Genomic DNA, 27,685 nt, shown 5'->3' with positions numbered 1-27,685 from the left:
CGAAGGTAGTAATTAAAGTTATGAGTTGAATGAGATTACCTACAGAAAAAGAATAAAGAGAGGGGTTAGGACTGGGCCTTGAGCAATTCAAATTTGAAGGCCAGTAGAGGAGGCTGATCAGTGGAAGAAAGTGGAGAGTAAGTGGGGAAGGTTGGGAGGAGAGCAGACCAAGAGGAAGCTATGGCACTGAAGTCCATGGAAGAGAGTGTGTCAGGTAGAAAGGCTACATGGTATCCATTGGATTAAGCTTTGCAGAAGTCTTAGCTAGAGTTATTTCAGTAGCATTTCAGTAGCAGGGTGGCCTGAAAACTCTCAGAACTAGGTTGAAGAATGAGTGGGAGGGGAAGTGAAGACAGTAAGTATTGGAGACATGAGTAATTTGATTGTGATGGAGAGAGGAAAGATAAGACCAAGTCTAGAAGGAGATGAAATGTTAAGTGAGGGCACTTAATTTTTTTTTTGAGACAGAGTCTCACTATATAGCCCTGGGTAGAGTGCTGTAGCGTCACAGCTCACAGCAACCTCAAACTCTTGGGCTTAAGTGATTCTCTTGCCTCAGCTTCCCAAGTAGCTGGGACTACAGGTGCCCACCACAATGCCTGGCTATTTTTTTGTTGCAGTTGTCAGTGTTGTTTGACAGGCCTGGGCTGGATTCAAACCCGCCAGCCTGGGTGTATGTGGCTAGCACCCTACCCACTGAGCTACGGGGCGCCACCCTGAGGGCTCTTAAATTTTGAATGGAAAAGACTTGAATGTGCTTAAAAGGCTAATGGCAGTAATTCAGTTGGGGCAAAAGTTGAGAGTAAAGGGATAATTGTTAGAGACAGGAAGAAGGGGTAGGGCCAAAACAGCCTGGTATTGATGAAAGGACATCAAGCAGAGCAATGGAATGCAATAGCAATCCCAGAAATAGACCCCTGATCTTTGACAATGGAGCAAAACAATAGAGCAAAAATAGTCTTTTCAACAAACATGCTGGAACAACTGTACATGCACATGCAGAGAATAAAAGAATCTAGAATTCACTTCACAAAATTAACTTAAAATTGATCCCAGACCTCAACGTAAAATGCAAAGCTATAAAACTATAAGATAACATAGAAGAAAACCTTGGTGACGTTGTATGTGTCAAAGATTTTTTAAGATACAGCACCAAAAGCATAGAAATATCAAGAAATAATTGATAAGTTGGACTTTATTAAAATTAAGATCTTTTGCTCTCCAAATGACAATGTTCAGAGAATGAAAAGACAAGCCACAGACTGTGAGAAAATATTTGCAAAAGTCATCTGATAAAGAACTGCTATCCAAAATATACAAAGAATTTTTAAAACTCAACAAGAAGAAAGTGAGCAGCTCAATTAAAAAATAAGGAAAAGACCTGAACAAAAACCTCACTAAAGAAGATATACAGATGGCAAGGAAGCATTTGAAAAAAAATGTTCAACATCACAAGACATTAGGGAATTACAAATTAAAAATATAATGAGATGCCATTACACACCTATTTCAATGGCCGAAATCCAACACACTGACAACAGTAAATGCTGTGTAGGATATGGAATAGGAACTCTTACTCATTGCTGGTGGGGAAGCAAAATGGTACAGCCACTTTGGAAGGCAGTTTGGCAGTTTCATATAATTCTAAACATACTCTTACCATGTGATCCAGCAATTGTGCTCCTTGGTATTTACCCACATGAATTAAAAACTTATGTCCACACAGAAACCTTCACATGAATGTTTATAGCAGCTTTATTCACAATTGCCAAAATTTGGAAATAACCAAGGTATCCTTAGTAGGTGAGTAGATAAACAAACTGTGGTATATTCAGACAATGGAATGTTATCCAGTGTTAAAAAAAAAAAAAAAAAAAAGAGCTGCATGAAAATAGATGGAGGAAATTCAAGTGCATCTTACTAAGTGAAGGAATCCAATCTGCAAAACTGTACACTGTATAATTCCAACTGTACAACATTCTGGAAAAGGCAAAACCACAAAAACAGTAAAAGATTCATGGTTGCTGAAGAGGGAGGGATGAATAAGCAGAGCACGGAGGATTTTTAGGACAGTGAAACTATTCTGTATAATACTGTAGTGGTGGATACATGTCATTATACACTTGTCAGAACCCATAGAATGCTCAACACCAAGATAGCACCCTAATGTAAACTATGGATGTTGGGTGATGGTGATGAGTCATCATAGGTTCATTGATTGTAATAAATTGACCATTCCGGTCTGGGATGTTAATAGTGGGGGAGGCTGTGTGTGTGTATGGATGGGGGACTTGTGGAATTTCTTTGTACTTGACATTCAGTTTTGCTATGAACCTAAGACTGCTCTAAAAAATGAAATTTATTAATTTTTTTAAAAAGTAGCTCATGCTATGAGGAAATGGAGTTGTGTCCCTACTCTATCATATTAAAAGAAATAAACTCCAAATGGATTGAAGATCTAGATGTGATAGATAAAATTATAAAGCTGACAGAAGAAAAGGTTGGAAAATACCTGTATGCTCTCAGTGTTTTTAGCCAAGATTATAAAAGTACAAGCCATATGAGAGAAGTTGATGAATTTGACAAAATGAAAGTTATTCTTGTTAAATAAAAAATTCTGAAGATAAGATTAACATTTTGGTGACAGAAAGACAAACGTATTTGTAAATGAAATGGTATTCACATCTAGAAAATTCTAAAAAATCAGCAAGAAAAAGACATGAAAATTCATTGGCAAGGATTCTGAGTAGGCAATTCACAGAAGGGAAACATGATAAATTTATGAAAAGATGCCCAAATTTTCCATTGTTAAAATAAGAAGATATTACTTTATAACCATCAGACTGGAAACAATTAGAAAGTCCAGCATTAACAAGTACTGGTGAGAATATGGGGAAATTGAGAACACTATGCATAGCTGATAGAATAAAAAGCCATTCTGCAGAACAATCTGGAAGTGCTTAGTGAAACTAATATTACTATACCCACAACCCAAAAATCAGCAATCCCACTACCTGGTTTATGTTGCTGAGAAACTCTGATCACAAGTATAGTAGCATGAGGTTATTCATTGCAGCAATGTTAGTGGAGACAAAGAGCTAGAAGTCAGCTAAGTGCCCCTTCCTGGAAGAATGGATGCATAGAATACCAGGCAATAGTCAGAAACAATGAATCACATTCACATATAGTAACGCTGACATAAAGTTGAATAAAAAAAATTAAAAAGCTAAATATCTATATAATTTCATGGAAATACACACACACACTCAAAAGGGCATAAACTTAGGAGTGAATGCTAAATAGAGGAGAGAAATGGAAATAGGATCAAAACTATAGAGCTAAACAGAAAGTAATAGAGTTAGCCTTTGCTTTGTCTAGTGATTAAATTATATGATGAACTAAGACATTTGAATGACCTAATTCTTTGTGTCTGCTGTCCTAAAAAGAAAAATTTTTAAGTAAAATAAATACAGTATGGTTATAGTAATCTCCTAAGATTGTATTTGAAAGTTAAATGAGTAATTCAGATAAAGTGCTTAGTGTAGTGCCTGGAGCATACTAAATCCTCAGTAAATGTTGTCTATTAAGGCTACTAACACTACTCATGACATAACTCCTACCAGCTAATTAGCAATGACACTTAAAACCAGTTGGATTTAGTGATTTCCCTCAAAAGATCCTTTTGGGTCTAATTTATAATTACAGTTCCACAGCAAACCCAGAAGCAAGCAGACAGAAGAGCTGGAACAGCCTTGGAGAATGGGAAAGGCTGCCATCTTGTCTGTAGTGTTATGGTAAACCATGATGGGTAACTTGGGAGAATATTGGCAAGCAGATGTAATGTACAAGTAAAAAGTGCTATCGAGCTGGGAGACTATGTACTGTACTATACTTCCTCCAAAAGGGTGTTTTCTTTTAACATTTTTAATTTTAAGTAGCTGAATCATAAAGTCTAGCTCTATTTGCTTTGGATTATCCCATCCCATTTTTCTCCTCCTTTCCTAAAGTGGGACACAGGTTGTTCTAGTGAAATGAGCAAGATCGTCACCTAGTGGTTGGTTCCTCAAAGTGCTGACACAAGATTTGGTCCCAGAGAGCATAGAAGATGTGCCTAATCCTTGTCTTCATATTATGTTAATTCAACAAATGTTAACTGGGACTCCATGCCAGGCACTATTCTGGTGCCTGGGGATATAGAGCTGCTAACACAAAATGACAGTTTTAAAAATAAAATTGAGGAAGTCTCAACTCAGAAACTTAGGAGCTCTCCCAATGTGACAATGCATTTTCATGTGTTAATTTTCCACTGGTTTTCCATAGATCATAGATGAAGAAGAAACACAGTTTATGAGCAACTGCCCTGTTGCTGTCACTGAAAGCACACCACGGAGGAGAACGCGGATCCAGGTGTTTTGGATAGCGCCCCCTGCAGGAACAGGCTGTGTGATTCTGAAGTAAGTAAACGCCCACTCCTTACAGCTTGTCAGGCTCCTTCCCTGAAGTTCATCAAGGACTTTGCGGTGTTGTTCCAGGAAGAAAAGTGGCTTGCTGGGCATCAGATAAGTTGTATCATCTCTCTGCCCTCCTCTATCTCAATTCTAAAATAGCACTATAAGCTTCCAATTGGTAAAGTTCTTTATAAAAAATCATTTGCCTGAATCTCTATTTTCATTAAATAGAATGATTCTCCTGCCTCTCTCTACCTTACTGGAAGTAATAATATTAGGGCTGGTTAAGAAAAATTACAAACCAAGTGAAGATAATCTTTGGCTTTTTCCATCTGGAATTTAATACTTTTTCTTTTCTCAGAACACACACCACCTAGAATCCTTAAATTGCATTGAGGCTGACCTGAGACCCAGATGTAACCTCTATTAGCCCCAAGCTCAGCTTTATGACCCTACCCTTGACCATCAAAATTGCCCTCAGGCGCCACTTCCTATCTGGCCTTCATATCCTCCTTTTGGAGGAGCAAACCTGTGCATTGTCTCAAACCTGTGTCTCCAAAACTGTGTGCCACAGAATGCTGTCCTGGGAAATGTAAGAAGCTAGAGGCAGGAAAACAATTTCTGAAGTCAACTATTTGCATCCTGCATCCTCTTCTTGTAGGTTCACAACACATATTAGCATAACGAAGATTTTGCGAAGTCCCAGTAAAAGGAAATTCGTTTAATTTGGTTTCACTCAGCGTTTGCCAAACTTATTCAACTGTAAAGCTCTCTCTCTCTCTTTTTTTTTTTAATTTGGCAATGTGTATTAACATTCACCAGTTTGGGATATATAATCATAATCCATTTTAAATAAATTTTAAGTTCTATTTGGAATGATATTGAGAATTTTAGGATTTCAGACAGGCACATCATCATGGGTAGATGGACAGGCTCCAAAGCCAGCATCTGAGAAGTCATCTCTCCATGGAAGTAGGGGCTGGGACCATACTTCCAATGATTTTCCTCTTTTTTTTTTTTTTTTTTTTTAATAATGAACATGTAATCTTTTTTTGTGTGTGTGTGTGTGTGGTTTTTTTTTTGGCCAGGGCTGGGTTTGAACCCGCCACCTCCGGCATACGGGACTGGCACCCTACTCCTTGAGCCACAGGCGCCACCCTGATTTTCCTCTTTTTTAAAGCCCCTAAGGCAATGATTTTAAAATAGTGTGCCATGAGAGGTCTTAGGTGTGCTGCAGAAATTTTTAAAGATCATTAATTAAATTATTTTCTAAAGAAGTGCAAAACACAGTAAGTATATTCTTATTTTCACTCTTTCTTTGGATCAACATAATTTAAGTATGTCATGGATAGGTTTGAGTGTGCTGTGAGATTAAAAAAAATTGTCAAACACTGCTCTGAGGCCTTATTTATATTGGTTCATGTGTCAAATAAGGACATTTCAACACACTTACAGCTGTGGTTAACTTCAGCCCACTCCTGAGAAGATGTTGGCATTTGGGTCTCTGTGGTTCCTAGACTTTTACTATGCCTGGCTTATGAAAAATGTCTCAGAGAAGCTCTGGAAGCATCTGTCCATTGTCCAGACTCAGCCTTGTCTTAGTCTGGCCTCCTTTTGCTGCCATCTGTCTGAACATCATTTGTTTATTTCTTAGTTTAACACAAGCTGAACATCCTTCTCTTAAATTCCTTGAGAAGTTTGGTTCTTGGCATTAATCTACATTGGTCATTTTTAAAAAAAGTTGTAATGAAATCTTATCATCTATACATGTTGATATATGACATATATATATAGTATCTGGTCAAAATATGGGAGAAGGACTTATGGAAATGAATGAAAACCAAAGAAATGAGAACAGAAATGTGTGTTCAGAGCTTGCTATATAGCAAAGGAGTCAGCTGCTGTCACTAGCATTTGGCAGAGTCTCAAAGGCAGGCAGAAGAGTGAGAAAACCTTATAGCGGAAAAAGGGAAGACTTTAGGTCTGCTCTGATCGGAGGCTCTTGGCCTGGCACGGGGAAGCTGGTGGTGGGCTAACTACAAGTAAAGCATCTTATGTGATTGGTTTGGGGAGCATATTTGACTTTCTCTGGTTGTTTCTGAGATGAAGTGAAAGAGGGAATGGGGCAAAAAAGAGGAGTTGGGAGTCATTGACTAAATCCTGTGTCAATTGCTGGGGCCCAGAGGCTGAGGGTCCGGGTTCCAGTGTCATCACTGTATGTGGGTCTGTTAAGGTATTTAGTTTCTCAGCCGGGAGACTGAGTTCCTAGCTTGGCTAGTGATACCCACATCCGCTCTATGGAAGTCCAATTAGAGGCTGGGGCTCCAAAGTAGGTGGTTGGAAAATGTCAGATCTACATGATGAGTCTTCCTGCCCAAAAAGCCTTTATCCCTCTGACCCAGATCTCTGGTTTTCTTTGATTTATTATTCTTAAAACCCAGAAGTATTTGATCTTCCTGGTGGGAGCCAGAAAGGCATCTCTTGTTTACCCATTAACAGTCAACATATGTGAGCATATTTCTGTCCATTAACGATTAACATGTGTGGCTTGTTCATTTATTCATTCTTTCTTTTTTTTTTTTTTTGTAGAGACAGAGTCTCACTGTACCGCCCTTGGGTAGAGTGCCGTGGCGTCACACGGCTCACAGCAACCTCTAACTCTTGGGCTTACGCGATTCTCCTGCCTCAGCCTCCCGAGTAGCTGGGACTACAGGTGCCCGCCACAACGCCCGGCTATTTTTTGGTTGCAGTTTGGCCGGGGCTGGGTTTGAACCCGCCACCCTCGGCATATGGGGCTGGCGTCCTACTCACTGAGCCACAGGTGCCGCCCTTATTCATTCATTCTTTCAATGAATGTAACCAAGCCTCTCAGTGACCAGGAATGCAGGGCATACATACCCCCAGAACAGAGGGTCCTATAGGTCAGGTGGGGGAGAGAAAAAAAGTCAGCCAACACTTTATAGTAAGAACGCAGCACATGTCTAGCAGGCTTTGCTGCTCCCATTTTACAGAGGGTCTGGATGAGCAGAGGTCAACCTCAATGTGGGGTTCTTACCACATAAACATAAAGGAGGGATGTCCCTGGTCTGTTCCATCCCTGTGGGTGCTATTGCTGCTGGGCAACAGTATTGGCTTCTTTTAAGTAGCCCCTTCCCTCTTTACCCATCCCCAAACTAACTGGCACTGGAGGAACTTATGATAAAGGCTCAGTTCCAGGGAGAATACTTGAGCATGCGCCATGCCCCTTCAGACCAGCTACTTCCCTTAGATTTCTGGGGTCATAGTCCCAACTGGAAGCAGCAGTGCCTCTGTAGGAGGTGTGCTGGATCTGGCTTTCTCATGAAGAATGGTCAGGGGCAGGGGCAGTATCAGGGCCAGGGTCAGTATCAGGGGCACATGTACATCTTCCCAAATTCTCTTTTTACAATTCCTACTGGGACTCTCCTGGCTTATTCTAGTTGGTTCCTGGTGCTACTTCTTTTACAAACTATTCTTTGTAGAATTGATTGGATTTACCTTCTTTATTTAATATGAGTTTTTGCCTTTTGTTTCAATTTTCCAATATGGGTATATTGTGAGGAAAAGCAGTCTCATAAAATCCAAGACAGAGGTTTCTGGAGTCCAAAACAAAACAAAAGAGACAGGTTCCAGGGGAATTAAGCAAGTTTCTTGAAGTCACACATCCATGTTCAGCTCTAACATCTATGTTCTTCCTTTCTTTTATTTATGTTTTCTGAAGGAATAATATGTAAACTATCTTTAAAAAAATAATTTTATAAGACATAAAACATTTACATTGTAAACTTTCAAATATAGAAAGTAGTGAAATACAGAAAACTATGTAATATAGAAAAAGTAAAAAAGTCTATGTCATCTCCCCCAATAAATCCCAGAAGTTCCTACAGAAAGGCAGAAATAGATTCAATTTGTGTGCATAGGTTTTAAACTTTTAAACTTTTATTCATACATTTGTATTCATAAAGCTACACAGTTTCATTTTTGTGGGAATTTGAGTTTACACAGTGGTATCATATTACATGTAATGTCCTAAACTTGAATGCTTTTTCACTAAATAAGATGTATTAGAAATACGACTAGGGCAATACATACAGATCTAGCTTTTTTAAAAAACTGTTGCTTATAATCTATGCTATGGATGTTAATTATTCCACAGCTGATAGACATTTAGACTGTTCCAGTTTTTTACTATTACAAATAATGTTATGATGGACATCCTGATGCATGCCTCTTTGAGCAAATACACAAGCTTTTATCCATGGTAGATGCCAAGAAATGGGATTGTAAGGGAAGCACATTTATAATTTTAATAGATACTGCCAGATTTTCCTCCAAGAAGCTTGCTGACTTAAACACTCCCCCTGACTGTGAACAAGAAAGCTTAAATCCTTACTTGCTCAACAGTTCTTGATGTTATCAATCGTTAAGATTCTGCCAATCTTCACTTTAATTTTTCTACACCCAAGGCTATAAATATATCCCTATATTTTGTATATTTTTATAGATTTTTAAATCAATTTAGGTCTTTAATCCTCCTGAAATGTAATGTTGTGAAGGATACAGTATCAATAAGCCTCACTTAAAATAGATGACATGCTCAAAATGAGATGCCAAAGGCAAACGATTGTGGAGGAAGCCTATGTCACCTCTGCCTGAAGAGGCCAGAGGAGGGGGCAGAGATGGGGTGGAGAGGACCACTACCTTACAGGAGCTGAGACCTTTGGTCAAAAGAAGCAACTAGCCTGGGGGAACCCTAGCCTGATTCCCTTTCCATAATCCCCCAAGGGTTCTCCCCTTTGGCCTGTGTCCAACAGATAAAAGAGCCCATTTATATAATTCATATAGATTATTCTCTGAGGTACAGAGTAGGGGACAAAAGAATCTGGAAGAGAAAACCACAGATATCCAGTGCAGATGGGAAATTGAAATCTACCTATTTTTCCCAAAATAAATAATTATAGTTGTCTCACATCCATTTGTGGAATACAGTAGAACTTCCATAGTTGACCACCTCCTTAAGTTGAGCTAATTTTCATAAACCAGACATGCACTAGATGTACTCGATGGAAAGTCCTATGTTGACCAGTTTTTTACAGTCCTTTGGGTAGTCAAATTACAGAAGTTCTGGAGTTGAGGCAAGACGGCAGACCAAAAGGACCGTCCAGCTGAGCTCCCCTAGAATGACTGGGGAAAAAGAGAGAACTCAGCCATACCTGGCACAGGGACCTTACCCAGAGTCATAGCTTAGGAAGAACAGCCAGGAGATGGTGAGCTGGTACAGAGTATGATCCAGAGCAGTGGAAATCTGATGAATTAAGCAAGTGATTGTGACCAGCTAGGATTAGCTGCCCCCCAACAGAAGTCCAGGAAGGGAGGAAGCCTTTCTGGAGTTTTCAGTTGTTGGGGGAAGCTATGCATTAAGTGGAAAGCTTGGAAGAATGGGTAGACTTGAACAGCAATCAGATTTGAATGCTGGTTGGAGTGGATTTGTCATAGGTTTGGTGGCTGGCTAGGCAGCCATACTGAGAAGGTCTCAGCAGCCAGGGGGTTGCCATTGTGGGAAGATCAGGAGAAGGTTGTAGCAGGGGCCTAAAGCATGGCTATCTTAATTCCACCTGCTGGGATCAGAGCTCCACTCTATGGACAGGCTGAGGGACTTACGCACCCCATGGGAACTGGAGTTGGGGGCACTGTGAGACACCCCCCCCCCCGAAGGATTCTTGTGAGCTTTAAGATCCCAACCCAGCAGGGTCTGCATACTGACAAAACAATCAGGCAATCACTGAAGGCAAATAAGTTTAGAATAAGGATCCTAGAGGTTGCTGGCTGTGCTGTCTCCTAAAAAAACACAGCACCACCTGGTGTACCGGAAACATATTGCAACATATTGTCATCAAGAGCAAGGACTTCTATTTGAAGCAAAGGAGGCAGTGAAAAGGAAAAAGGAGAACAGGAGGTGAATAAGAAGAAAGAACACATGAGGAGGAACCAATAGAAAAATTTGGGCAACATGAAAAACCAAAACAGAGGAACTCCCGAAGGGACCATGAGGCAGCTACTGCAGAACACTCCACCTATAAAGAATTAATGGACTTGACAGAAAGGGAATTTAAAATATGGATGATAAAGATAATAAAATGAATGGAGGAATGGACGAGAAAATGGAAAGACATAACTAAAAGTCGAATGAGAGATATGTAGAATATAGAAAGTAGATGACAGAGCTTATGGAAGTGAAGGAGACAGTCAGGGGATTCAAAGATATAGTAAAAGTATCAAAAATAGGTTAGACCATGGAGAAGAAAAAACCTGAGAATTAGAGGAAAAGTTTTCAAATTAACCCAGGTAGTTAGAGGCATGAAACAAGAGAGAGAAGGTAGAACAGGCACTTAGAGAACTACGAGACTCCATTTGTATTCAAACACACGAATAATAATGGTTTCTGAAGGGGAAGAAGATTGTCCCAAAGGTATGGAAGCTCTATTGGAGACTATCACAAATTAAAACTTCCCAAGTTTTACTAAAGACACTGAAACACTCCTTTCAGATGGGTATCAAACCCCAGGTCATTTCAACTCAAACAGAGCTTCTCTAAGACAGATTGTAATGAACCTGGCCAAAGCCAAGACAAAAGAAAAAAAATTCAAGTATCCAGGAGTAAGCACCAACTGACCTACCAAGGCAGAGCCATTAGGATGACAGTAGACATTTTCAACTGAAACTTTCCAAGCCAGAAGAGCATGGTCATCCACCTTCAACATTCTTAAAACAATTTTCAGCCTGGAATTCTGTATCCTGCTAAACTAAGCTTCAAAATTGATGAAGAAATAAAATCTTTTGTGGATATACAAGTAATGAGGAAATTCACCATAAGACAAGCTCTTAAGACAAGGAAATGCTTAGACCTATTCTCAACACTGACCACAACAATGGACCAACAGCAAAGCAAACACCCAGAAGCCAAAGGTCAAAACTTAGCTTCCAGGATGGTGCAAAGGATACAACTACACAACGAACTTCCACAAAAGAGGATGAATGGGACTCCACCACACTTATCAATTTTCTCAATAAATGTCAATGGACTGAATTTACCACTGAAGAGGCACAGGCTGGCTGATTAGATAGAAAAGCACAAGCCATCCATATACTGCCTCCTGGACCTTGAAGGACAAATCAAGACTCAGTGTTACAAAATAGAAAACAGTATTTCACGCCAATGGGCCAATGGAAAGCAGAAGAAAGGAGAGGTTGCAATCTTATTTTCAGATACAAGCAGACTTAAAGCAACTAAAGTTAAGAAAGACAAAGAAGGACACTTTATACTGGTCTAAGGAACAATTCCACAAAAAGACATTTCAATTTTAAGTATTTATGCACCCAACTTAAATGCTCCCAGATTTATGAAACAGACCCTGATGAGTCTGAGCAATATGATATCTCCTAAACACCATAATAGCCAGGGACTTTAACACCCTTCTGACAGAATTGGACAGATCCCCTAAACAGAAACTAAACAAAGATACAAAGGACTTAAATGTGCCCCTCGAATAAATGGGATTAATAGACATTTACAGAACACACCATCCCAAAGTTAAGGAATATACATTGTTCTCATCAGCCCATGGTAGGTACTCTAAAATTGACCACATCCTAGGATACAAATCAAACCTCAGCAAAATTAAAAGAATATAAATTATACTTCATATCTTCTCAGACCACAGGCAATAAAGGTGGAACTCAACTCCAACAAAAACGTTCATCCCCACACAAAGACTTGGAAATTAAACAACCTTATGCTGAATGACAGTTGGGCTCAGGAAGAGATAAAACAGGAAATCATTAAATTCCTCAGACATAACAACAATGAAGACACAAGTTACCAAAACCTGTGGGATACAGCAAAAGCAGTCTTAAGAGGGAAATTTATCACATTAGATGCTTACATTTGACAAACAGAAAGAGAGCACATCAACAAACTCAAGAACCATCTTATGAAATTGGAAAAAGAAGAACAATCGAATCCAAAACCCAGCACAAGAAAAGAAATAACCAAAATTAAATCAGAGATTAAAGAAATTGAAAAGAATCATTCAGAAAATTAATAAAACAAAAAGGTAGTTTTTTAAAAAAATAAAATTGATAAACCTTTGGCCAGATTAACTAGAAACAGAAACGTAAAATCTCCGATTACCTCTATCAGAAACTATGAAGGGGAAATAGCAACAGATGCCACAGAGATACAAGAGATCATCTCTGAGTAATACAAGAAACTCCATGTCCAGAATTTTTTCTTTTTCTTTTCTTTTCTTTTCCTTTTTGAGGCAGAGTCTCAAGCTGTCACCCTGGATAGAGTGCTGTGGTGTCACACCTCACAGTTTAAGTGATTCTCTTGCCTCAACCTCTGAAGTACCTGGGACTACAGGCTCTCACTGCAACGTCCAGCTAATTTTTTTGTTGCAGTCATCATTGTTGTTTTAGCTGGCCCAGGCCAGGTTCGGACCCACCAACCTTGCAGCCCTCCTTGGTATATGTGGCAATGCCCTACCCACTGACTTAAAGGTGTCACCCTATGCCCAGAAATTTGACAAAGTGGAGGAAATGGATCAATACCTGGGATCATACCCTCTCCCTAGACTTAACCAAGAAGAAATAGATCTCTTGAACAAACTAATTTCAAGAACTGAAAACTAAGAAACAATAAAAAAAAAAACTCCCAACCAAAAAATACCCTGGTCCAGATGGCTTCATGCCAGAATTCTATCAAACCTTCAAAGAAGAGCTTATACCCATACTGCAGAAATTATTCCAAAAAATTGAGAATGAAGGAATCTTCTCCAATGCATTCTATGAAGCAAATATGATCCTGATACCAAAACCAGGAAAAGACTCAACTACAAAGGAGAATTTTAGACCAATTTCACTAATGAATATAGATGAAAAACTCCTCAGTAAAATCCTAGCCAATAGATTACAGCTACACATTAAAAAAAAAAAAATCATTCATCACAATCAAGTAGGTTTCATCCCAGGGTTGCAAGGCTGGTTTAAGACATACAAGTCCATAAACATAATTCACCATATCAACAGAAGCAAAAACAAAGACCATATGATCCTCTCAATAGATGTAGAAAAAGCATTCAATAAAATTCAGCATCTTTTTCTAATTAGAACACTTAAGAATTTAAGCATACGTGGCACATTTCTTTTCTTTTTCTTTCTTTTCTTCTTCTTCTTTTTTTTTTTTTGAGATATTTCTTAATCTGATTGAAGCCATCTACAACAAACCCACAGCTAATATTATACTGAATGGAGTAAAACTGAAAGCTTTACCACTTAGAACTGGAAGCAGACATGGTTGTTCTCCATTTCCACTACTATTCAATATAGTGCTGAATAGTAGAGTGCTGGAAGTTCTAACCAATACAATCAGGCAAGAGAAAGCAATAAAGGGCATCCAAATGGGTGCAGAGGAGGTCAAACTCTCACCCTTTGCTGACGATATGATCTTATACTTAGAGAACTTCAAAGACTCAACCACAAGACTCCTGGAAGTTGGGCGGTGCCTGTGGCTCAGTCGGTAAGGCGCCGGCCCCATATACCGAGGGTGGCGGGTTCAAACCTGGCCCCCGCCAAACTGCAACCAAAAGATAGCCGGGCGCTGTGGCAGGCGCCTATGGTCCCAGTTACTCGGGAGGCTGAGGCAAGAGAATCGCTTAAGCCCAGGAGTTGGAGGTTGCTGTGAGCTATGTGAGGCCACGGCACTCTACCCAGGGCCATAAAGTGAGACTCTGTCTCTACAAAAAAAAAAAAAAAAAAAGACTTCTGGAAGTGATAAAAAAAAAAATACAGCAATATCTCAGGATATAAAATCAGTGTCCACAAATCAGTAGCCTTTGTATATTCCAAGATGAGGAGCTAATCAAGGACACAATTCCCTTCACAGTAGCTTCAAAAAGAAAGAAAGAAAGAAAAAGAAATACCTAGGAATATACCTAACAGAAGAGGTGAAGGACTTCTACAATGAAAATTACAAAACTCTAAGAAATGAAATAGAAGAAGATATTAACAAATGGAAGAACATACCATGCTCATGGCTAAGAAGAATCAACATTATCAAAAGCTCTATATTTCCCAAAGCAATCTACAGATTCAATGCAATACCCATTAAAATACGATCATCATACTTTCTAGATTTGGAAGAAATAATTTTTTTTTTGGTATGGAACTAGAAAAAACTCTGTATAGCCAAGGCAATTCTTAGTGATAAAAACAAAGCCAGAGGTATCACTCTACCAGACTTTCAGCTATACTTCAAGGCCATAGTGATCAAAACAGCATGGTATTGGCACAAAAACAGATTGTTTCAAATTGACATTTGGAACCAAATAGAAAACTAGGAGATGAAACTAACATCTTACAGCCACCTAATTTTTGATAAATTAAACAAGAACATACAATGGGGAAAAGAATCCCTATTCAATAAATGGTGTTGGGAGAACTGGATAACCACATGTAAAAGACTGAAACTGGACCTGCACCTCTCACCACCTATAAAACTTGATTCAAGATTGGTAAAATATTTAAATTTAAGGCATGAAATAATAAAAATCCTCTAAGAAAGTGTGAGGAAAATGCTTGAAGATATCAGCCTGGGGAAAAGATTTTATGAAGAAGACTTCACGGCAATTGCAACAACAAAAGTAAACAAATGGGACTTAATTAAACTGAAAAGTTTCTGTACATCTAAGGAAACAACAACCAAAGCAAATAGACAATCTTCAGAATGGGAAAAGGTGTTTGCATATCATGAATCGGACAAAAGCTTGATAACTAGGATCTATAGAGAACTCAAATTAATCAATAAAAAAAAAGACCAAACAATCCCATGTATCACTGAGCAAGAGACATGAATAGAACATTCTCTAAGGAAGACAGACCAATGGATAACAAACATATGGAAAAATGCCCATTGTCCCTAATCATCAGAGAAATGCAAATCAAAACTATGCAGAGATATCACCTAACACCAGTGAGAACAGCCCATATCACAAAGTCTGAAAGCTGCAAATGTTGGCATGGATGTGGAGAGCAGGGAACACTTTACACTGCTGGTGGGACTGCAAACTAATACAATCCTTTTGGAGGGAAGTATAGAGAATTATCAAAGAACTCAAATTAGACCTCCTATTTGATCCTGCAATCCCATTACTAGGTATTTACCCAGAAGGAAAAAAAAATCCTTTTATTATAAGGACACTTGCACTAGACTATTTATCACAGCTCAATTTATAATCACCAAAATATAGAAACAACCTAAATGCCCACCAACCCAGGAACAGATTAACAAACTGTGGTATATGTATACTATACATAGTTATTGTGTTAAGACATTTATACTCCACACTTAGTAGATTTAACATGTAACCTTGTAAAATGCACCATAGGTGTGGTCCCACCAATTACCCTCCTACCACCCATCCTTATCCCTCCCCTCCCCCTCCTCTTTCCCTTTCATCTTGGGCTGTAGTTGGGTTATAGCATTCATATGGAAGTGTGGGTGCTTATATATTGGTTTCATAGTAGGGCTGAGTGAGTACATTGGATACTTTTTCTTCCATTCTTGAGATACTTTGCTAAGAAAAATATGTTTCAGCTCCATCCATGTAAACATAAAAGAGGTAAAGTCTACATCTTTTTTAAGGCTGCATAATATTCCATGGTGTACATACACCACAATTTATTAATCCATTCATGGGTTGATGGGCACTTGGGCTTCTTCCATGACTTAGCAATTATGAATTGGGCTACAATAAACATTCTGGTGCAAATATCTTTGTTATAAAGTGAGTTTTGGCCTTCTGGATATATACCCAGTAGAAGAATTGCAGAATTGAATGGCAGGTCTATTTTTAGATCCCTACATGACCTCCAAAAAAATATGGAACGCTTCACAAATTTGCATGTCATCTTTGCACAAGGGCCATGCTAATCTTCTCTGTATCATTCCAATTTTAGTATATATGCTGCCAAAGCAAGCACTCAGCTGACAATTTTTATAAACAATTTGACAAATTTTTGCAATGTTTTTATCAGTTACTGGCTGCCCTGGCCTCTGTTCATCAGTGACACTTTCTCTCCCTTCAGAATAACATTTAATTAATTTGTACACTGACATTTTCTTCATGGTATTATTCTCATAAACTTGGATTAATATGTCCCTGATTTCACTTCCACTCTTGCCAAGCGTAACGTGAAGTTTACAAATGTTTGTTTGTTGCTCTAATTCAAGCTCTGAAATTCTTGTGACAACACACAAAACATGCAACAAAAATAATGAATGCCACTCAGTAAGACATCATTGCACGTCATCATGAAGACAGCTGTGAGACATTGATATACCAATGTTATAAACCCTGAGTTGTTTGTATGGTGCTGCCAAGGTAAAGGCACAGTGGCAAGTTTGCAAGCTTAATTGTCAGATCTCATCATATACCAGGCACTGAAAAAGACTCAGAATACAAACAATGATTCTGGCTTTCAAAACACTTTCAATCTAGTTGTGGTATAAATAAAAAGATGTATGCAAAGTTAGCAAACCCTAGACAGACATGAATGGAGGGCAAATTAAACCCGGTGAAAGTTAGGAGAAGAAATGAGTAAAAATAGAATAATCAGAGTTTCGTGGAAAGGTTAACAGTTATATCTTGAAGGCAGTGGAAGGGTTTGAATAAATGGATAAAACAGGAAGAGGTTATTCCAGGTCGAGGGGTAGACAGAGTGAATACTGAAATGAGAGCTTGGAGACCAGGGCAGACATCACAGCCCTGGGAAGTAGTAGACAAACAGACCTGTCAAGATTAGAAAGTCTTTGGGGGCCAAAACCCATTGCTAAACCATGGAAGTCCTCCAATATCAACATAAAGAGATTGAGCTTAATTCAAGAGGAGAGAGGGGAACCATTAGTGATTATTAAGCAGTGGACTGACACGCTGGGAGAAAGGTTCATTAAAAAGTTAGTAAGGGTGTTTAAATCTGGCAGGAAAGTTCAGGACAGATGAAAGAGGAGATACCAGCTTTGTTGCAGAGCTCTCACTTGCAATAGGAGCATTTGTGAGGTGGTGTTTGAGTAACATTCCTGGGAGAAGGCAGCCTGGTAGATAAGCTGCAGAGTCTGCTGAATGTCAGCAGATGACAGCTCTAAAGCCATGTGCTTGGTTGTGTTCCTTTGCCCAGGAGGGCTGGAAGGGAAGCACATAGCAATTACAACTTTCCTTTTGGCACAAACCTGACAACATTTCCATTTTCCATTTGGATGCAAAGATTTGAACATTACTAAATTTCAGACTTTCCAAGCAGCCCTCCTCATAGCCTTCCCCCTAAAATGAGTGACCAAGCACTTCAAGGTTTCCTGGCATGCTATAATGCTGCAAAAATGCTGCAAACCATTATAGTAAGGTAGCCACTGATTAAAAGAAAAAGCCCTTTATGAGTAGAACAAATGTTTATAGGCCTTGCCAGAAGGAAACTTGTCCCCTTGAGTCTGGCAAAAGTTTGTTCCCTTGAAGTGATCCTCTCTTTCCATGGATTTATTATCTTTGGGTTAATTTCCAATACTTGTGTCCCTTCCCAGAAGTGTCTGAGATCTAGGTTGTCCTTTTCCTGAGGAGAGAGTCACTTGAAGAAGCATTTGAGGAATTTACCCTCATGAAACAATGGCTGGTCGCAGACAGTAGTGATAACCAAGAGCCACACACTTGTTCTGGGTACACTACAACAAATACTTATTTCACCTCGAAGCAGCCCTGTGAAGAAAGTACTAAGGAGGAAACTGAGGTATAGAGAGGTGAAGTAACTTGCTCAATGTTGCAGAGTAAGTGAGAGAGCTGGGATTCAAACAGAAGCATCTGGGTTCCTGAGCCTGTGATCTTACATACGTGCTTTGCCATCTCAGACCGGTGCTGCAGTTAGGGGGAACTGTGGGTTCCCCTCTCCTCCCACACTGTGAGTAGCCAGATCTTGGAAGCTGAACTTGTAACTGTCTCTTCTGTCTACCACTTGCTTTATTTTCTTCGCCTTCTTCATAGACACCTCTTGCCTTACTCTTGCAAAAACCTCCTAATTGATTACCCTTGTCCTTGCCCTCTGACTCTTCCTCAAGCCCACCTGAGTCATATCCCTTACCTGACAAACTTCAACAGGGCTTCCCACCACCAGCATCCTGAGCCGAGCATGTAAGGCCCTCCGTGTCCTTCACCAGATCCCTGACCAGCCTCCCACTGCTTCTATCCCTGAACCCAGCTCCCCAGCCTTTCTTGTCTGCTCACTCTCTCAGTAACACTTACTGTGCGCCTCCTGTGTGCAGGTACTGAGGACACAGAGTCTGTCTTTGAGGTTGTCACATGTCCAGGAGTGAAACACAAAACAAATCAGGTTCACAGCCCTTCCTCTGCAATTCTGAAATCTAGAAAGTTCTAAAATCTAAAAGAATTTTCTTAACTCGTTTAGGATCAAGACCTGCCCTGAATTGACTTGAAGTTATTTATAGTATTTTCATGTAAATATTAATGGGTTTGATAGTGAAATGCTCTCTTAGACCCACATGAGGGTATTACAAAATATTGAAATGTGTACTATATTGCCTTTCCAAAATCTGAAAATATTCTGAATTCTGAAACACATCTGCCTCAAGGGTCTCAGATAAGGGACCTTGGTCCTGTTGACATATACAGGGTGGGACATTCAGTGACAGAAGCATCATTCACGGTGCTGGAGAAGTGAGAGGGAGAAACCTGCTGACAGGACTGGGTTTCATATAAATATTAAAAAGAAGCAATTTGTTTCATACCAGTGAAATAACCTGTTCCCACTGTGGCTACTACAAGATCTGAAATTGAGCAGCACATGTGGCTCAGTGGGTAGGGCACAGGCCCTATATACCAAGGGTGGCGGGTTTGAACCTGGCCCTGGCCAAACTGCAACAAAAAAATAGCTGTGCATTGTGGCAGGCACCTATAGTCCCAGGTACTCGGGAGACTGAGGCAAGAGAATCACCTAAGCCCAGGAGTTGGAGGTTGGTGTGAGCTGTGACGCCATAGCACTCTACCAGGGCAATAAAGGGAGACTCTGTCTCTAAAAAAAAAAAAAAAAAATCTGAGAATCCATTCAGTGTTCTCATGATCAAAGAATAGGATCAAAATTCCTAAGCATGAAGTTCAAAGCCCTTCATGGTTTGCCCCAGCCACCTTGACAGCCTCAGTTTCTAGGAGCTCCTCCTCCCCACCCAGGACTGGGAGCCTCGGATCAGCCAGTTACAGTGCATGAGCCAAATCCGGTCCACTACCTACTGTTATGAATAAGATGTTGGAAAACAGCCACTTTAATTTACTTATGTATTGTTTAAGGGCACTTTCAAGCAACAGCAGCAGAATTTAAGTCACAACAGAGACTGGCCTGCAAAGCCTAAAATATTTCTTATCTGGCCCTTTATAGATAAAGAGGGCTGAGCCCTGCTCTAATGCATGCATACCTTAGTGCTGGGATTTCAATAACTGTCGACCTCTGGCCTAGGTTCTCCTAAAAGAACAAGCGAGACAAGAGATAAAAGCAGGTAGTTTATTTGGGAAGTGGTCACAGGGAGCAGGAGTGAGGGGTAGGAGTGGTCATTTAGTCGGGTGTTATTGGCTTGTCCATCACTACAAGCAACTTATGCTTGAACTTGCCTTTGGAGAATCCTTGTGTCTCCAAAGTAACGGCACAAAAGCCACTATCTACTGGCCTCCGTTGATCAAGGGAGGCCCCACAAACATCAACTCCCTTGCATGTCTGAGCTGTGCATGTGTGAGTGCTCAGCAGATTCTGAACACCAGCTGCAGCAGCAGGGAAGCACTGGGACAAGAAGCAGGAGGTCACCCTGCAGGCAAGGTGTGCATCACCCGGCTATAATGAGGCAGAGATGATCAAAGTGTGCGCAGAGCTGGTCACTGCAGCCATGGGTGGAGTCGGAGCGGGGCTGAGAGGATGTGAAGAGGTGCGTAGAGTTGCCTGCTATGGTCCCAGTGCTAAAATTCATTAAATTGAAACTTAATCCTCAGTGTGATGGTATTAGGAGGTGGGTCCTTTGGGACAGAATTAGGTCATGGTCCCTAATAATGGGATTAGTGCCCTCATGGGAAGAGACAAGAGTTTTCCTCCTGTCTCTGCTGTTCACCATGTGAGGATATGAGATGATGGCCGTCTGTAAACCAGAAAGAGGGTCCTTACTGGACCCTGATTAGGCTAATGCCTTGGTCCTGGGCATATCCAGAATTCTAAGAAATAAATTTCTGGTTTTATAAAACCACCCAGTTTATGGCTTTATATTTTATTTTAGTTGCCCTATGAACACGAAGACAGTGACTAATACATTGATTAGTCAAATAATAGTGTAAGTGGCTTACATTTATTACATTTATTGCCAAGTACTATGCTAGGTACATTGTATAGCATATCTTACTTAATCCTCATAAAATCCCCAGGGTTTTCATTATATTATTCTCATTTTGTTGATGAGAAAACTGAGGTTTAGAGAGTTCGTACTTAGGGTAAGAAAGCAGTTAAATAACAGAGCTGGGACTTAAACTCACTACTGCCCTTATTGTTAACTAATTACCACTCAGCTACACTGGCTGAGCTCCACTCCCTTCCTCCTACCCTCACTCCCTCTTTTTAGCTTAGTTGGTCTATGAGGAGCAGGGAAGTCAAGGACCGCCTGTGGGGAAAGATGTTCCCCAAGAGAGGACACTCAATGTCATTTAGAAAATGGAAAAGAAGCCCAGGATTTTGGCAAGAGAAAGGCTTATCAGTGGGAAGAAAGGATGAGTACTAAGGAGAATTAGCTCACACTCATAATACTTTGTAATTTCATGGGGCTCACCAACTTTTTTTAACTTCAAAGGAAATAACAGAAAACCACGGAGCATGACTGTGTGTGTGATTTAGAGGGAAATGGCAGGGTTAGGAGCATCTGATGTGGCTGGGGTGAAGCTTACCCCACAATTTTTCTGGCATTAGGTAGCAAGAAGAACCATAAGCTCCTTTGCCATAAGTCAGGGTGGTTTTAATTGAGGCAGTCTAGGACCTCAGGAAGGAAGCAAGGAGTCAAGGGAAAAGAGTTTAGAAAACTCCAAACCAGCTGTAATGGCTGGTTCTCAGGAGAGCAGTTGAAAAGACCAGTGCCGTGGCTAAAGGAAAACACGCCTGATTCAGGAAGCCCCGATACCCAGAATCCACCATCCGACAGGTGGAATCCAGATGCCTGGGGTCCTGGGAAGCCAGCAGTAGCAGGGTTCCAGGGGAGCAGTCTGATGACAGCAGAGCTTCACTCAGCAGCTGGGATCCTAGGGGCAGGGTCAGGACCCAGGGGAGAAAACTGGCAAGAATTAAAAGGAAGTACAGCCAGCAGAGGAACGAACCCTCAACAGAGCTCCCCGCACAGCAGTACACTGCAGCTCACATGAGAAGACTGTGCCAACATCTTGGGGACCCAGGAGGTGACCGCACCTTGGTGGGCATTCAAGAGCACGGGTCCGTTCCAGTTGTACACCAGCAACCACATCTATGGCAGCAAAACCAGTTACAGTCCTTGTCCACTGATGGAGCGAGGGTTGCCGTGTATTATCTGCCCTGGGATGGGGCAGGTTGGGATCAAAACAGGATGTTTTGACCCTGTTAACATTTTTATTAAGGTTAAATTCACATCATATAAAATATGTTAAAATTAAGCATTTTAAAGTAATCAGTTAAATGGCATTGAGTACATTTACAATGTGTGATCTGCCTCTACCTAGTTCCAAAACATTTCCATCACTCTGAAGTAAACTCTTTACTCATCGAGCAGTCTCTCCTCATTCCAACCCTGGAAGCCACGAGTCTACATTCTGTCTCCATAGACTTACCTATTCTTGATAATCCTTATCATTGGGATCATACAATGAGTGACCTTGGGTGTCTAGCTTTTTTCACTTAGCATAATGTTTTTGAGGTTCGTCCACGTTGAAGCTTGTAACGGGATACTATTCATATAGCTGAATAGTATATGAATACTATATATTCAGCTATATGAATAGTATCCCATTATATGGATATACTGTTCTTTATCTTTCAAATTTATCTTTGTGAATATTTTTGACATGAGATGATCACAGGATAAAAAGGGCAACTTTGGGCAACGGCGAAAAAATACCTGATGGTATCATACCTACCTTAACATGTCAGTTCATATTTTTAAAAACCAGGAAATAGACACAGTTGCCATGTTGCTCCATACTCGAGTCTCACCCCATCCATAAGAAGGACAGTGATGACTCGGGGACAAAAATTAAAAAGGGCAAAGAAATGGTCCCACACCTACTTTGTCTTTCTGAGTCATGAATAAAAGTTGGTCACCAAAATGGCTTGATTAGATCTTTTGACCCCAGCATGTGACCACAGTGCAACAAAGTCATATACGTGGACATTTATTACTTCATCTGAAAGAAGGAAGGGCTGACATTTACAGAAAAGGCAAATGATCTCAAAAGATGAGCCCAGCGCCTTAGTGCTGTAGAAGATGGCATTCCTTTACCCACACTCCCTAGCTCCATCACTATTCATTTTCAATCACTAATCAAGTAGTTGCCCCTAAATTATTTGCCTCCCTGTGAGCCCGCTAACCACAGATAACCCCAAACTCTAAAACAGTGTTTTTCAACTTTTTTTTTTTTTATTAAATCATAGCTATGTACATTAATGCAATCATGGAGCACCATACACTGGTTTTATAGACCGTTTGACACATTTTCATTACACTGGTTAACATAGCCTTCCTGGCATTTTCTTAGTTACTGTGTTAAGACATTTATAATCTACACTTACTAAGTTTCACTCAACTTTTTTTTATCTCACAGCACACTTGAACCTGTAATAAAACTTCCACTGTGCACTTAAATTATGTTGATCAAAAAAAGAATAAAAGCAAATAATATACTTACTCTGCTTTGAACTTCTTTTGGAAATAATTTCACTAATGATCTTTAAAATTTTTTCACAGTACACCTGAGATCCTCTCGTGTCACACTAGTGTGCTGAGGCACTCTGGTTGAAAATCACTGCTCTAAAGCCAGTGAAGAAATGAGTTTACCTATGAAGAAAGGAGGTCCCCTACTCCCTCCATGATTAATTATTGGGGGGCAATTTCAGTTACATTTTTCCTGGGTATTTCCCTAACAGTTCACATTGACAGCCCCCAGAAGCTAGAAAAGCAGAGGGGAAAAAAAGCTCCTTTATGTCTTAGTTCTGCACTATTCATAAATGAAAATCATTGTTAATTTAGAGTCTGACAGCTGTGGTGCATTTGTGAGTCCAGGGCAGCTGTCATCAGCACTCCAGCTTATTTTTCAAGCAGATGTTTAATTTGACTTTAGTGCTATTGCCAGTTCTTGAGGAGAAAGAAAGGGGGAAGCAGAAACAGAAATAATCATTATATTCATCATTTGGTTTCCTTTCAAAACATAAATCGGTATGATTACCGATGACATCAGAATTGCTGTAATTGCAGTTTGGGGTGCAAAACTAGCTAGCTATCATCTCCTACATGATCCAAAGTTCAGTTTTAATTTTTTTTTTTATCCCTAAAGTCAGAGGCTGTTTTTGGTAATTATACCCAGATTCTGAACAACAGTCCCAGCTCCCCAGAAAAGCCTTCCAAGGTGCAGGAAAAAATCAGGGGGTAATGAACGAGGGCTGACTAGGCCACACCCTAAGGACAGCCACAGGGCTGAGTCTGGTCTTGCGGCTCTGGAATCAGGAAACCAGGAGAGCAAAAGGACAGAGCCCTCAGAGCTGCAGCCAGCATCTCCCACTCTGACATGTCTACCCTGCTCAGGCAGCCAGGCGGCTGGCCTTCTGCGTGCACTCAGAGTGCAAATCAGTCTCAAAGTATAAAATTAAACACATCTGTGGCTCCACATAGAAATCTGATGAGTCAGTATGTACTGGATCTGCCCGCTGTTGCAGTCCACGTTGCTTGGAGGAATCTTCCTTCGCACCAGCTGTGTTGCTAGGTGAACCCACTTTCCCAGTTTGCTTTCTTTACCTTCATTTTCATGGGTTTGCCTCCCAGAGGTCTCACTTGGCTGTTACTTTATCATGTGTTCAATCAAGGCCCCAAAGTACCTCTCTGACCTCGGCCCTGACATGGGGACACTAAATGCAGTGATGTACTTGCTGCTTACTTTTCTACTTGTTTCTTTGTGCATTGAGATGGGAGACTTACCTTTGCCTTACTTCTCCATAAGTCAACAACTCGGTATGTGCTATGCTAAAAAAGATTCCACCCACCCCAAAGAAAAATTGGCAAATGTCCTGGGTCCCAGCTCCGAGTTTGACAGAGGAATGATCCACAGTCTCACCTGACTAGTGCCAGGGGCAACAGAGGATGCTGTAAGCAGAACCAAAGATGTAGACCCTGGGAGGAGAGTCTGACTCCTAAGAGGATGGTCCCACATCTTTCATGTGGAAAGTATTATTTGCAGGTCATTAGTTAGGAATTAATTCTCTCTTAATTATACAAAGACCTGGATTCTAATAGATTGACTTCCCAAGAATTTGGGGGAATCCTTAAGGAATTATCACATGTACCCAAAACCACTGGTTGTTGCTTTTTCCCACAGCCGTCCACTTGAGGTGGAGTGTGGTTCTGTTCTGAAGGCCTTGACTCTCCCTGGCTTCACCCGAAGCTTACGCTCCAGGCCATCCTCTACTACCCATATCACAGCTAAGGATGAATAACAAAGGCTAACAGGGTGTGGTTGAAAGATTGAGGAGTCTCACAAGATCCCTCAGAGAATTTACACAAGTGAGTTACAGGGTTGGCTGCCCTCAGGGACCACGAGCCCAAACTCATCTTTGGGACTCCTTGCTCTCGGCTCCTGGCCTGGCTAACGCTTCCTGCCTCACTTCAGTGGCTAGTTTCCTTTCCCCCAAAGGAACGCCCTGTACAAGTCCCATTTGCCCCAATTCCCCTCCAAGCTAGTTTGTTTAGCATCACAGCTAAGAAGGTAGGCTCACAGGTCCTGCAGGCTGAATGTGAAATCTGGTGCCACCACTTACTGGTGTCGTTAAGCAAGTCACTTTAAATCCTGGAGCCTCTCTGGAGGCTGAGGCAGATGGACTGCTTGAGCCCAGCCTGAGCAAGAGCGAGACTCTGTCTCTACTAAAAATAGAAAGACTAGCCAGGCTCTGTGGTGGGTGTCTGTAGTCCCAGCTACTGGGGAGACTGAGGCAAGAGGACTGCTTGAATCTGGGAGTTTGAGGTTGCTGTGAACTATGATGCTACAGTACTCTACCCAGGACAACAAAGCGAGACTGTCTCAAAAAAAAAAAAAAAAAAAAATACTGGCGCCTCAGGTGTTTGTCCTGCAAAAGGGGGAATGGTAATAGTAAGTTCCTACCTCCTAGAGCTGCTGTAAGGATCAATGGAATTAGTGTGTGTGAAGTGCTTAGAACACGGCCTCAGGACAAGCTCTGTAGCTGTTATTAGTCTGGAATTACATTTGCAATAAAACAAAAGTGCTGCAGAGTCGTTTCCTAAGACAAAGAAGTGATTCACCCCCAGAAGTGATTTTCAGTTTCTGGCAATTAAAACAACAACAGTACGTTTTTAAAAGTGGTTTTGCTAGCTTCAGAAACCACTGAGTTTCTTTCTCACTGGGTCTCCATCCCTTTCACTTGGCTTGCTCCTTGGCAATTCCTGTAAAGAATATGAAATAGTGTTAAGAAAAACATAACACCAAATAGTCACGTTAAATTAAAAAAATCAAGACTAGGGAAAATAAACATTAAACTATAACATCAAGACCAGGGGAAGACCTCAGCACACTTAGGGCTATGAGTTGTAAAAGCAGTAGATTACAGCTCATTAAATAAAATTAAAAAAGGACGTCATTTGATATAAATAAATACATATACCAGTTAAATGAATTAATGAATCAATAATTGGAAAGTTCGATAAGGAGTAGAATGTTTCTATAATCTCAAAGTACCCATATCAAAATATTTAATGAATACATAGAGAAAAACAGGAACTTTAGAAAGGAGAAGTCTGGCAGACACCTGCACTGGGATAAATCTAAACTTAAATCATGTGCCACCTACAAGGAGGCGATGAGAACATGACACAGCATCTCATCTATGATACCCGTATTCCTGCTGAAGAAGCGTAGCCTGAATCTAACTGTGCAAAGACATCAGGCAAACTCCAACATTCTACACAATAAGTGACATGTAATCTTCAACAGTTTCCAAGTTGCTGGGCAAGGTGGCTCACGCCTGTAATCCTAGCACTCTGGGAAACCGAGGTGCTTGAGCTCATGAGTTCAAGACCAGGCTAAGCACAAGAAAGACCCCATCTCCAAAACTAGCCAGACATTATGGCAGGTACCTGTAGTCCCAGCTACTCAGGAGGCTGAGACAAGAGAACTGCTTGAGCCCAAGAGTTTGAGGTTGCTGTGAGCTGGGACGCCAGAGCACTCTACCGAGGGTGACAAAGTAAAACTCTGTCTGAAAATAAGCAGAAGTTTTTTGTTTTTTGGGTTTTTTTTGTAGTTTTTTGCCAGGGCCAGTTTTGAACCCACCACCTCCGGCATATGGGGCTGGCACCCTACTCCTTCGAGCCACAGGCGCCACCGCCCCCCAAAAAAACAGAAGTTTTAAAGTCAAGGAAAGACTGAGGAGTGTTCTAGATTGAAAGACTCTACAGTGAGTTGCATAAAATCTAAATGTAACACTGTGAGTCTTGACCAGATTTTTTTATCTATAAAAGAACAATTATCAAAACTTGAATAGGATTTGAGTTTTAGCTGCATCAGTGTTAATCTCCTAAATCTGATGGTTATAGTGTGGTTATGTGGGAAAATACCCTCATTTATAGGAAATACACAATAAACTCTTCTAGGTGACCGGACATCCTTTCAACCACTTACTCTCAAAAGCTTCAGGGTAAAAAAAAGTTCTTTGTAGTGTTCTTGTAAGTTTTCTCTAACATTGAAATGATTTCGAACTAAAAAGACTCAGCTCAAAGTCAGGGGTGGTGGGGTGGAAGGAAAAGAGAAGGGCTACGTTCTGCTCTTCCCTTCTTTCTTCCTCTCATTTCTTCCTGGCTTCTTCCGCCCAGAAACTTGGGCTAGGATGTGGATGAGAAGACA

General features: G+C 40.6%; 1 protein-coding gene and 1 non-coding gene across 2 annotated transcripts in view; one reads left to right on the top strand and one right to left on the bottom strand.

The window, feature by feature from the left end:
* Positions 1–27,685, top strand: part of SPON1 (spondin 1) — a 295,842-nt gene that overhangs the window by 67,058 nt on the left and 201,099 nt on the right. The window contains exon 3 of the mRNA XM_053562823.1: positions 4,321–4,454. Coding sequence (XP_053418798.1) covers positions 4,321–4,454 — 134 coding nt within the window. The remainder of the gene's footprint in view (positions 1–4,320; positions 4,455–27,685) is intronic.
* LOC128566117 (U6 spliceosomal RNA) lies at positions 16,399–16,505 on the bottom strand. The gene has a single exon (XR_008374413.1). It is a non-coding gene; the product is annotated as a U6 spliceosomal RNA (small nuclear RNA).

This window comes from Nycticebus coucang, chromosome 14, assembly GCF_027406575.1.
Source record: "Nycticebus coucang isolate mNycCou1 chromosome 14, mNycCou1.pri, whole genome shotgun sequence".
In the NCBI taxonomy this organism is placed as follows: Eukaryota; Metazoa; Chordata; class Mammalia; order Primates; family Lorisidae; genus Nycticebus; species Nycticebus coucang.
This window is presented reverse-complemented; position numbering and strand designations above follow the sequence as displayed.